This window comes from Eptatretus burgeri, chromosome 6 (assembly GCF_056783735.1).
Source record: "Eptatretus burgeri isolate ZD-2024b chromosome 6, Ebu_testis_v1, whole genome shotgun sequence".
Classification (NCBI taxonomy): domain Eukaryota; kingdom Metazoa; phylum Chordata; class Myxini; order Myxiniformes; family Myxinidae; genus Eptatretus; species Eptatretus burgeri.
This window is the reverse complement of record NC_140966.1, coordinates 35,370,611-35,382,868: the sequence shown is the minus strand read 5'-3', so window position 1 is coordinate 35,382,868 and position 12,258 is coordinate 35,370,611. Positions and strand designations below refer to the sequence as shown.

The window sequence follows — 12,258 nt, the reverse complement described above, 5'->3', positions numbered from 1 at the left end:
ATGAGAAACATGCACAACGTGCATAACAAAGCTCCTCTGGCAAACATGATGAGTTGGTCAAAGACAAAAAGGGACTGAGGTTTTACCATTACTTATAGAATGTTACTATCACTATTTTATTGATAAGAAACAAAAATCCTTATTGAGTGCACTGTAGGATAAAATATGGGGTGACATGAGATACATTCGTGAAAGCCTGGAGTTGCAAATGTATTTCATTGCATATTGTTTTGCATTCACAGACCCTATCATATTTTTGGACAATACGTTTCCAAGAGATGCAGTGTGGAAACATTTTTGCATTACAATGCTCTTCGCTCCCAAATCTCCATGCCATTTTGTGATAAAGTTCTCCTAGCAGTGCTGCACGAAACGACAACAAAATTGGCCAGTGACGCCATTGCTTTCTGTGTGTCACATGATGTAATAATCCCACCAAATATTGTTTTGCGAATTGTTTCGTGTGTTGAACGGTTCAGTTTGGATCATCAGCAGCACAAACTGAACCAGCAGAGCAGTAAGTGAAAACTTATGAGGCATACACAAGCCAGTAGATGTACAAACCCTGAAGTAGAGAAAAAGTAAATGTCATTAGGGAACAAAAAAACATTTATAAAATTAAACAAGGACAAATGTGTCCAAGAGCCGCGTCCTAAAGGTTTTGTCTTCACCAGAAGAAGAACAACAACAAGAACAAGAAGAAGAACAAGAAGAAGAACGCGGAGCTCTTTTAGAGCCAGCGTTCGCAACGCGACACGGCTAAAAATTAATTCCAGAAAGTCGAAACACCAGCATTTTGATCACAATAACAATATTGTTGTGGTTGACGAAATTCGCAAACCACCATTCAGGTCCCGTAGGTGAGATATCTCGGTAAGTATATGTGTAGTTAGGCCCAAACCCGTTGTTTAGAGGGAATAAATGTCATTCATTCGGGCTGCGACCCTTTTAGATAGCCGTTTTTCTTTTACTATCTTTATTTTGGACCAGCCGCCATTACTACCACCACAACCACCACCAACCACGTCTCAACAGCCATCACACAACAACCACCAACCGCAACGCCGCTTCACAACAACAGCCACAACCCTTGCCGTCACATCTCGCTCTCGCAACCATCGCATCACCGCCATTCCCGCGCCGCATGTGGGCACCGATCCTGGACTCGTACAGGGCGCGCACCGAGCAGCGGGTGCAAAAACACCAGCCTTTCTGAGAAATCGGATCAAGAATCATTCACGCCCACTTTTCCTCTGTCCAATGGGGAGCCAGCCAGAGGTGAAGGGTCGAAGGTGAAGGAGCGAAGCCCCGGGGGCTATAAAGGGCAGCGTTCGCTTGCCGAAAAGGCAGTTGTTGAGGGAGTTTCTGAATCGGGAGAGAAAAAGAGTTTCTGAATCGCAGTTGGACGGAGTTGAGAAGAGTGGAGAGTTGGAGAGTTGTGGCGGCGGCGAAGGCAGTTGAGAGGGCGCTCGTGTCAGAGTCGGGGAGCTGCGGAGAGGGGAGGCCGGTAACGCGACTGAGGTCGCGCTGGAATCGCTTGGCGCGGGACCCAAGCCAGCGAGATATCCTCATTCCCCCGAGCATCAACAACCCCCTCCTGTTTCCCCCCGCGCTGAGATAGTGTGAGAAGGGGGCCCCGTTCCCACCCCATTCCAGGCAGTGCCAGCGAGGCCCGCTGAGTCGGGGCGCCACCGCCATTTTGCGGCTCATCACCAGACGGGTAGGCTCGACGCGGTCTCGGCCCCAGGCCCGTCTGCCCCCCTCATCGTTGAGGGTGGTCCCTTTTTCTTTTGCTTTGAGTATATGTGTTGTCGGCGCTGTTTGTGAAGTAAAACTGTATAAGTGTTGCCGTGTGCTCGGTAGCCGGTAGTAGATCTGCATTGTTACATTTGCTTTTTGTGCAGAATTGTTGTGCTTCTTCAACTTTTACATTTGCTTTTGGTGTATAATTGTATATGTGTGCTTTCCGTTTGCCGCGGAATAAATGTGCTTTATGTTGAACTGTTTTTCCCGTTTCGCTTCGTCTTTTCTTTTATTGAATCTCCATCTTACTTCACGTAAAGGGTTGGTCGTGGGCTAAATACGCCCGATAATTAATCGAACCGTTAACACCGCTCGGTTATCCCGATAGTACGGAACGGGTCGCTTAAAGTGGCCCGTGTCCGAAGTCGACCTGCGGCGCCGATTGGCACGATCGTGGTGAGGCCGAAAGGCCCACCCGTGACTAGTTCCCGGCGTTAGTCCGAGAGGGTCACGACGGGATTGTCCGTCCGTTGGGCGACGTGCTGCGATTCGAGTTACGTGGCCGCTCGCACGCCGGCGGGCGCGAATCCGCAACAATATCAACGACTTCCGATATTTCGTCACGTGCCTTGATGGAGCCAATAGCGAGACCCGTCATGGAGGCTCCTCATTCATGACGAGAAAATCGTGTATTTATGAAATTACAACACATTAAATGGAATAATCTTTAAATAGTAACGTGAACTTTTCGAAACTTTAAAGCAAATGTCCGAATATATTTAAAAGTTCATGATAGATGCTCTCAAAAGGAACCCTCAATGCGAGGATGTGTAGAGGTGTTTAGTATTTAAGGAGATCCGGATCCTGTATATAAAGGAGCCGAGTCCTAAAGGTTTTGTCTTCACAAGAACAAGAACAAGAAGAAGAAGAACAAGAACAAGAACAACAACAACAACAACAACAACAACAACAACAACAACAACGTGGAGCTCTCCTAGAGCCAGCGTTCGCTACGCAAGACACGGCTAAAAAGAAAAACTCAAGATTACCCTTAATTTAGTACTTTATCATAAATTCAAAATTTCAAACTGTGCATGCTTGAGGTGCATCACCTTTGGGAGATAATCTTTAACACTACAGTTACAAAACTGTTGCACGAGATGCTTCAGCAAAATATAACTCAGAATCACCCCCATCAAAGATGGCATTGGATTCTTGGTAGATTCTAATCAGCTTTTTCAAAGGAAAGTGCCTAATGTGGCAGATTACAAATACATTATCAAATATTATAAACAATGGAACAATTAGGCCATCTATATTTGGCCAGACATGAAATTAAATCCTCCAGCCTGTTGCTAATTTCCAAATAATTTCGTTGCTAAAAATGTTGCCATTTATCTATTTTTTTGTAATCAAATACTGTGTTCAAAGGAAGGTTTCATAATGGTATCTTGTCTTTAATTAATGGTATCAGAAAGAAGACCACAAAAAAGCATCATGACAAACTATCACCAGCCTCAAACAAAACACTGCAAGACGGGAGCATGCAAGTTCAACAGGCCAGGCTGCTGTTATCATCCAGGCCACAGCCACGGGCCTGGCTTGCTTTTCCGGGCCTTTTACAGTACCCTATGGCGCGAATCCCACCAGATGCCGTAGCGACAAGCACGGACTGTTAAGCATTTCTCACTCTTGCCAAATGGCCATCATGATATGGAATACATGGTGTTTGGGGGGAGGGAAAAAAATGTCCGGTTGAATTCTGGCAACAAATAGTCCAGTTTACACAATAAGCATGCCATACCTTCGTTCCACTCCATATCTTCCAAAGACAGCCTGGCATGTACGAGGTAAGGCTGAGCCAATGACTCCTCTGTGGGAATAAAAAGGATAATAGAGCAATTTTCCTTTGCAACCAGTATAATGTGTACAGTCACAGACAATAGAACCCCCTTTTGAAAGCATGTTGTGAGCAATGCTGAAATATTACTAAATTACCTGCTTTTACCCAGCCATCACATGTGGGCGGATGGCTTTCTAGCACATGTTCGAGCCATAAATGCTAATACCTCCTCTGTTTTCTGTCTTTGCATCTTGAGATTGGGCTTGCGCTGCTGAAGAGCACAATTCTCATACAGTTTATCTTATCCAATGTAACCTGACGAATGGCAGGTCATAAAATTTGTGTCACTATCTCCACCCCACCCCCCCCCCACTCCCCAAAATAGCTTACTCACCTCTGCAAAGGGATGCCAGGGATGGCCTAGAGCCCGAGAGGTAGACTCAATGTAAAGTGTTGCCTGAGCTATCTAGCCTGAGTTAAAATCTCGACCTGGCTATAAACTGTCATCCCAGTGTTTCACGGACACAGCGATTCATCAATGTGTGTGTGCCATCCCTCGGATGGACATTAAACTGGGCGTCCCATCTACTGGCATTAGTTGGTGGACGTCAAACATCCCACGGTGTCCTTCGGGAAGAGTATGTGACCTATTGCAGTCATCCTGGCCAAATTACAAATTCCTGCTCTTACCGACAGAGGGCATTGCATCAATGGTACAGTCGCAATCTCGCAGCCTTGTATTACATCTATAACAACAAGAGCGAGAATTGTCTTGCAATACATGTCCCCTACTGGCCAATGAAGAGGAAGAAACCCTATGACCCACCGTGTTTGGGTCGATTTGGCAAAATAAAAGGAAAAGGAATTTTCATATACTGGTATCTTTTGTGGACTATATAAACCAATAAAGACAACTAGGATAACAAACCAGAGATAAAAAAAAAACACTTTGCTTCAAAGCACGCACGAGCCAATACCTGAAAGAAAGTGATGAAGAAGTTTTCCAACCCACTATGTTTTGTTCGTTTCTTGGCTTTGCCTATTTCATATTAAAATAACCCGATGTGCATACATGAAGCAAATACATGTGTACAGCTTATGTGCATCTATAATACATCATGGTTATCTACCTGGAATCATTCCAATTGCATTGGAGTATGGACGAACACACAGGCTGAAAGCCTGAGGCCTGCCGATCTGTGATGCTTCATGCAATGGTGGCGCATGATTTTATTGTTGTGGAGTCAAGCCGGCTATCCAGCCAATGGGTGTAAAGCAGTGGGGTGGAGTCAAGCCAGCTGAACAATGACCCATGTGCAACATGTGATATTTTCTAAGTTTTATAAGGGCAAAACTCTGTGCATAGTTGATGAAACGCCCTGAAACTCGAACTTGTTGTCTAACTTATCATAATATAGCCATGTGCCAAGTTTCAGTTGAATATGTTAAAGAGTATGGGAAAAACTCTGAAAAACCACAGGCAGGAACAGACATACAATGAGCAAGCAAACAGCAGAAATAATTTTCCATACCTCGCCTCTGAGCATCATACATACGGCGTGCATCTTCGTTGCTCAGTGTTTCCCAGGATCTCTGCAATTCTACAAACCTTTGCTGCCCAGCCAAACGCTCTTCATCAGATGCTTCTGGGCCAAGCCGGTCTGGGTGGAACTGCCAGTATAACATGCAAGACAATTACCATTCGAGAAAAAGAAAGAAAGTAGCCAGCCAACTGTTTTCAGAATACAATTGATATTTCGAAATGATGACATCATTAAAGAGTAAATACTGAAATTTGTTTAAAACTCAATTAGCGAAAGAAAACAATACAACAATTTTACCAGTGGCTACCAGACACAATTCTGGTTCAAGGTTTTGTATGAATTTTACTATTGCAAGGCAAAGGGAACTAGAGAATTCATAGAACACCTTATCCCAAGCCGTCTTGAGAAAGAAACGCATGGGCAGGGTCTACGAGCGGCAAATTTGATTGGTAGTGATGACGTAAAATGCCGCAATACTTTGCCCAAGTACTGTTAAACGGAATGGTTTTGCAAGTGCTAAAAAAGGGATTTGTGTTCTGCAGTGTTCAAGAAGTATGCAATTATATTGAAAGATTATAAATATTTTAAAGGTCAGAGATAAAAAAAAATTCCGGAAATTTCCCACCGTTGATGCAGCGTCTTTTACACCACCAATTTAACACGTTACATTAGCTCTTCGTGCCTGTTGTTCGTGTCCTTTCTGACGACCTTAAAAACAGTAAGTTTTTGCTGTTTAGAAATATTTTCAATTTGTTTGAATGCCAGACAGTCATTCAGAGTGAAAAAAATTATCTCACACCTCTCTACGCATGCATGATCAGGACAAAATCAGAGTGTGTGCATGTATATATGATCAGAATATATACAATCAGTGTATGTATATATTCTGATTTTGTGTTTCTCTGATATAATCGCCCAGCAGATGGGACAATCAGAGTGTGTGTGAGGTCCATCTAAAAAGTAACAGGACTGAGCCTACTGTGTGCTCCACTTACACAACTTGAACTAGAGGGGGAGCACTCGGTAGAGTGCAAAACCTCCGCCGCCAATACTGCAAGGTCACTCAAGTGAACCTGATATCCTATTCATTCAATTTGACGTCAACAGTGCTCACAGAGTTATAGTTTGCAACTTTTCCTTTTACTTTTAACTTTTACATACTCAATTCATTCGTCATAACTCGATTCCTTGAGACAGAAATTGATTTTACGTGGGTATATCCACCTGAAGTTCCAAAACCAGCCGCAATTATAATTTTGGCATGTTTTTTTTGTTGTTGGAAATCACTTATAACATGTAGAAATGCAAAAAAAAAAAAAAAATCGAAATTTTGTTGAAAAAAAAGTTGCAAAAATTTTTTTCTCTAACAATTTTTTGGGGGGGAGGGATGGGGGGGTTGGAAATCACTTAAAACATGCAGAAATGCAAAAAAAAAAATCAAATATTTTTTCAAAATGGCCGCCATATTGGATTTTGGACAAAGTCCACAATCTAATGGCATGATCCTTGGACCATACCTAACCCCCCCACCAAGTTTCGTCGAAATCCGTCGAGGAGTTTTTCCGTAATACTGTTCATAAACAAACAAACAAACAAACAAACAGAAAGGGGGGAAAACAGTAACCTCCGATCTTCGATGGCGGAGGTTAATAAACTGGTTGTGTCACAGTCTTTCGCAACATTCCAGCAATATATGTGATTGGTGATGGTTGACTGCGCTCATTGTGTAATTTTTTTACAGATCGTGCTTTACACGTTGTCTAGTCTGAGTAATCGCGCTACGAGTCATGAGCAGAGAGCCAATCTGAAGTTTCTTGCCAAGCTTGGCAAAACACCTTCCGAATCATTTGCAATGCTGCAGCAAGTCTATGGGGAAGAAACGATGTCACGTACATGTGCATTTGAATGGCACAAGAGGTTCAAAGAGTGATGGGAGGAGGTTAAAGATGATCCACGGTCTGGAAGACCTTCAACAAGCAGAACGGCGGACAACATTGAGCATGTGAAGCAGATGGTACACGCAGATCGTTGACTCACGGTGCGGATGATTACTGAGGAACTTTCCATCAAAAAGGACACTGTCTGGAGCATCATCACTGAAAATCTCGAAATGCACATGGTGTGCTCAAAGATGGTCCCCAAGCTGTTGTCCGATGACCAGAAACAGCAAAGAGTCACTGTCTGTCAAGACATTATCGAGCGTCTCAAGGACGATCCAGACCTGCTCGGGAGAGTCATTACTGGCGATGGATCGTAGATATTCAAATACGATCCTGAGACCAAACGGCAGAGTCGTCAGTGGAAAAGTCTGGCATCACCAAGACCAAAGAAAGCAAGGATGTCAAAGGTCAAGGTGATGCTCATCGCGTTTTTCTTTATCAAGGGCAACGTCCACTTCGAGTATCTACCACAGGGTCAAACAGTGAATCAATACGTGTAAAAGGAGATCCTCCGGTTCCTCATGAGATCAGGACAAGAGGAGAGATCTGTGGGAGAACAACGCCTGGGTGCTCTACCATGACAACGCCCCTGCTCACAGTGCCCTGAGCATCCGGCAGTTTCTGGAAGAGAGGAACGTGCCAACTCTTGAGCAACCCCCATATTCACCAGACTTGGCCCCTTGTGATTTTTCTCTAAAGGAAAGACCTATACTTTTAAGGGTTATAATGGTCTGTCTGTCTTCCTTCCTTTGCTAATCGTCTTTTTCTCACCATTACGATAGCAATATATTTCTTCCTGCAGTGCAATATTGTCCAAATAATGCTTCAGAGGGTGTAGCAACACAGTCTGTTCCAACACTGCTTTTATACAGACAGAGGGTTTGTAACTAATCAACAAAAGTTGGGACAGATGTTGGAATTGTTTGCATCAACTTTCCAGGCTTAATTTACTTCCATTGCTGCAGAACAGCTGCAGTTGCTAACCCATTACTTGTTCCCTGAAAATGGTCTTTATTAACAACTCTGAAATTTACATTATTTTTCAGTTGTTGGTAACCTAAACTTTTATTTTTAACCTCTGGCAGTTTACCGCTTAGCTTTGTATCATTTCAGGTTATTCACTGGACTTGAATTGCTTAAATTTCAAACTTAAAAACTGGAAAAATGGGGGTGTTCTAAAACTTTAGACTGGTGGTGCACATACATATATATGTATATATATATATGTATATATATATATATATATATATATATATATATATATATATATATATATATATATATATATATATATATATATATATATCTCTCTCTCTCTCTCTCTCTCTCTCTCTCTCTCTCTCTCTCTCTCTCTCTCTCTCTCTCTGTGTCTGTGGTTTTCTTTGTTCCTTATGCACGGCCACATCTTTTAAGTTACAAACAACTCCAAACTCGGGGTACAAATACAACTTTGTGTGTGGGGGTAACATGGGATATGTGGCTGTGGCCTCACTGGTCCATGAGCCAGCCATCGATATTTTGGATTTGACTACCAGAAAGGGGAACTAAAAGCCACTGTATTTTTCAGTTAGGTTGATGTCTGTAGTAAAGAAAAAAATGTGATTGACGTCTCAAAAGAGTAGCAAAACACCTTTTTGGCAGCCATATTGGAAAATGGCTGCCTCATTTGATCATATTTCTGAAAATTGACTATAACTTTTCAATGGCTGATCTTTGGCATATACAACCCAAAACAAGATATGTTCAGTATAAAATTTTACACATACCAGTATAACTTTTGTCAATGTTGCTCCTATTCCAAAATAATTGAGAAAATAAGTCAGAATTTGGATTTTTCTAGCACAAAATTTTCTACGCCTGGCATCATTTATGATATTTAACTTATTTAATATGAACATATAAGAAATTTTTAACATGCAGATAGATATAAGAAATATTTATCATGCAGATATAAGACAAGTATGAGATTTACTGCTATTCATCACGTTTCAGATAATTACTCGCATACTGATGGAGGTGTCCTTTGATTCGTCATCATTGTCTGATGAGTCCTGCTGGTCATGCTCTGGCTCCTCATCATCACTGGCCATGTTGGATCAGGTGTGCAACTTTGACACTGCTGTACATTTTAAGCCATTAACGATGCATGAGCAGTCAGATGGCCGACAAGAGTGAGCACACTTGCTCGACATGAAACTGAGAACAACTTTGGGAGCGGGGAATCCTGTTATCCACTGGATAAGAAGGCTGCCATCTTCACTTGTTGGACATCCGTGCCCTTGACTGGGATTGGGAATATCTGGCGAATTGACCAAACTCTATCACCATATAGCTGCCTGGTAGTTAGATCAACGTGTCTGCTGTAGGAGCGTGTCCTCACATGGTGGAAGCTGTACTGAGTTGAGCTCCCCTCATGTGCTGCTGAACATCTGGTGGCTGAGTTCATTAACTTTCGTCACTTTGGTATTGGGACAGTAACATTGACAAACAAACTCCTGGATGATGCAGAACACATCAGTGGTAATGTTCCAACTCGTTCCAAGTGATGCGAAGACATCGATGAACTTCTAGTCACGCAGGAGGATTTGTCAAAGTCTTCATCTTTACTTTCCTGGCATATGTACTGAGGGTGTCACATTCAGTCTACGGATGAGGTTCTATCAAGGATTTGTCCATGACAAAACATGAAGGAATCATGTCTCAGATGCACTAAATATGGAGGGACCAGTCCCCTCTCTGTCAGCACGCAGCAATCCAAGTAGAATATCAACCATCTCTATGTATGTCATCCAAAAAGCTGCAAGTTCTCTACTGCCGTATCATAAAACTTTCAGGAAAGCGAGAAACAGGTCGAGAATTGTCCGGCTGGATTAGTTCGTGATAGCAGCATCGTGTGTGGTGAGACAAATGTTCTGGTGAAGCTCAGACTCTTCCCAAACACTGTCATTCAACTCAGTAGATCTTCAGCATGGTTTGTTTCCAGCCATTCTTCAAAGCCTGACCATGATAACCTCAGCAGCGCTTCATTTATCAACTTATGAAGACGAACAGCCCGATTGTACTATTTTCCCTCAAGAACCTTGTTGATTGATCCTTCTGCAATGACTCCTGATTCCACAGCCAGATCTCGAAGTCCAGCATCCCCAAACATCATACCAACTGTGGACATCAGGTTCCAGATTGTATGGAAGTTCCCCATCATCAGCACGATTCCCCCATACCTTTCCGGATGTTTCCATGCAATTTCTGTTGCCTTTGCATACATTGCCTGATCAAGACAACTACAATGCTCTCAAGATGTAAAAATGACTGGATAGAAATGGACTGTCACAAGATTTCCTGGATGGTTGATAATTCATTTTTGGGTGCGTTAATTGTAAGCAGGTATCCTTTCGCATCTGCCAACACTTATTTGTGCTCTCTTGTTAGAATGTTGAATCCTGTCGAAGAACTCCTCGTTTTCTCAGATGTATCATACACGTGCACCAAGCCCTACAACAAATCTGTTGACATGCTCTCAGTGCTACACTTGCATGTATTGCAGTTAGGTCGGGTGGTACGATTGCAGGTGAGCTGCTCCTTGCCCAATAACGCATACTGGCAGTTTTGTACTCAGTGCCTTTGTTGCGCACTTCTTCTCCTTCGTGGAGGCAGTCGTGACTGGTTTTGGTGGGGCACACAATAAGGATGTTGGTTGAACAATGATACCATTGACACAATGTGAGGTTCCTGCATCTCTTTGGACTTCATCTTGCCTGTCAATATTGTCAAAGACAAGCACTGTCGAGACGGACGCATGTACTCTCTTAGGAAGAGGTACTGTGTCAAACTCAACATTTTCCAACTTTTCCATACATAGTACTGTGTCTATTTCTTCTAAACAAGAGTAGGAACAAGTGTGAGGACATGCTCCTGCAGCACACATGTCAATCAAACTACAAGGCGGCTATAGATGGCGACGGAATTTAGTCAATTCACCAGATATTCTGGACCCAAGTCAAGGACATGGATGGGACAACAAGTGAAGATGGCAGCCTTCTTATCCAGTGGATGACAGGATTCCCCACTCCTGAAGTTGTTCTTAATTTGATGTCGTGCAGGTGTGCTCACTCTTGTCGGCCAGCTGACTGCTCATGCATCATTAACGGGCTGAAATGTACAGCAGCGTGCAAGTTACACACCTGCTCCAACATGGCCAGTGATGATGAGGAGCCAGAGCATGACCAGCAGGACTCATCAGACAGAGATGACGAATCAAAGGACACCTCCATCAGTATGCGAGTCATTATGAAATGTGAAGAATAGCATGAAAGCTCGGACTTGCCTTGTATCTGCATGTTAAATATTTTGTATATCTTCATGTTAAATGAGTTAAATATCATAAATATTTCAGTGAGCATGATGCCAGGTGGAGAAAAGTTTGTGCGAGAAAAATCCAAATTCTGACCTATTTTCTCAATTATTTCGGAATCTAATGGACCAATGTTTACAAAAGGTATACTGGCATGTGCCAAATTTTATAATGAACATATCTTGTTCAGGGATGTATATTCCTCATATCAGCCATTGCAAAGTTAGTCAATTTTCAGAAATATGATCAAATGAGGCAGCCATTTTCCAAGATGGCCACCAAAATATTTGTTTAACCACTTTTTGAGATGCCCGTCATTTATTGTTGACTACAGACATCAACCTAACTGGAAAATACAGTGGCTTTTAGTTCCCCTTTCTGGTAGTCAACTTTTGTCTGGCCCATGGACTACTTTGTGTCGCATAGATGTATCGACATATGGAAGAGGAACGACATATGGAACATATCGACATAAAACAGGTGTACCAGAACATCTTGATGTTGTTTGAAGCATGATTCAATCCCTTTTTAAAACTAGAAGAGCACTCGGTGGAGCGCATACCTCCACCACGTAATGCCTGATCCACGAGAACATATCGGGCCCAATACATTTTTGAAATATCATGCTATACAGTACGACATCGTTTTTGTCCCTCTCTCTCAATAGTGAAGAATCACTTTAAAAATTCTAGGAGTCGGATCTGGATCTGCACCAAAATTGAATCAATTCTCCCTCGTCACACACCCAACGTGTCTACCAAGTTTCATCCAAATCCGTCCACAACTTTTAGAGATATCGTGCTATATATCGTTTTTGGCCCTATATCTCAATGGTGA

General features: G+C 42.6%; 1 protein-coding gene across 4 annotated transcripts in view; it reads right to left on the bottom strand.

Moving 5' to 3' along the window:
* DNAJC24 (DnaJ heat shock protein family (Hsp40) member C24) overlaps positions 1-12,258 on the bottom strand; it is a 50,408-nt gene that overhangs the window by 12,437 nt on the left and 25,713 nt on the right. For all 4 annotated transcript variants that reach the window (XM_085884547.1, XM_085884546.1, XM_085884545.1 and 1 more), the window contains 2 exons: positions 5,119-5,257; positions 3,548-3,616 (listed from right to left, as the gene is read on the bottom strand). In XM_085884547.1, coding sequence (XP_085740673.1) covers positions 3,548-3,616; positions 5,119-5,257 — 208 coding nt within the window. The remainder of the gene's footprint in view (positions 1-3,547; positions 3,617-5,118; positions 5,258-12,258) is intronic.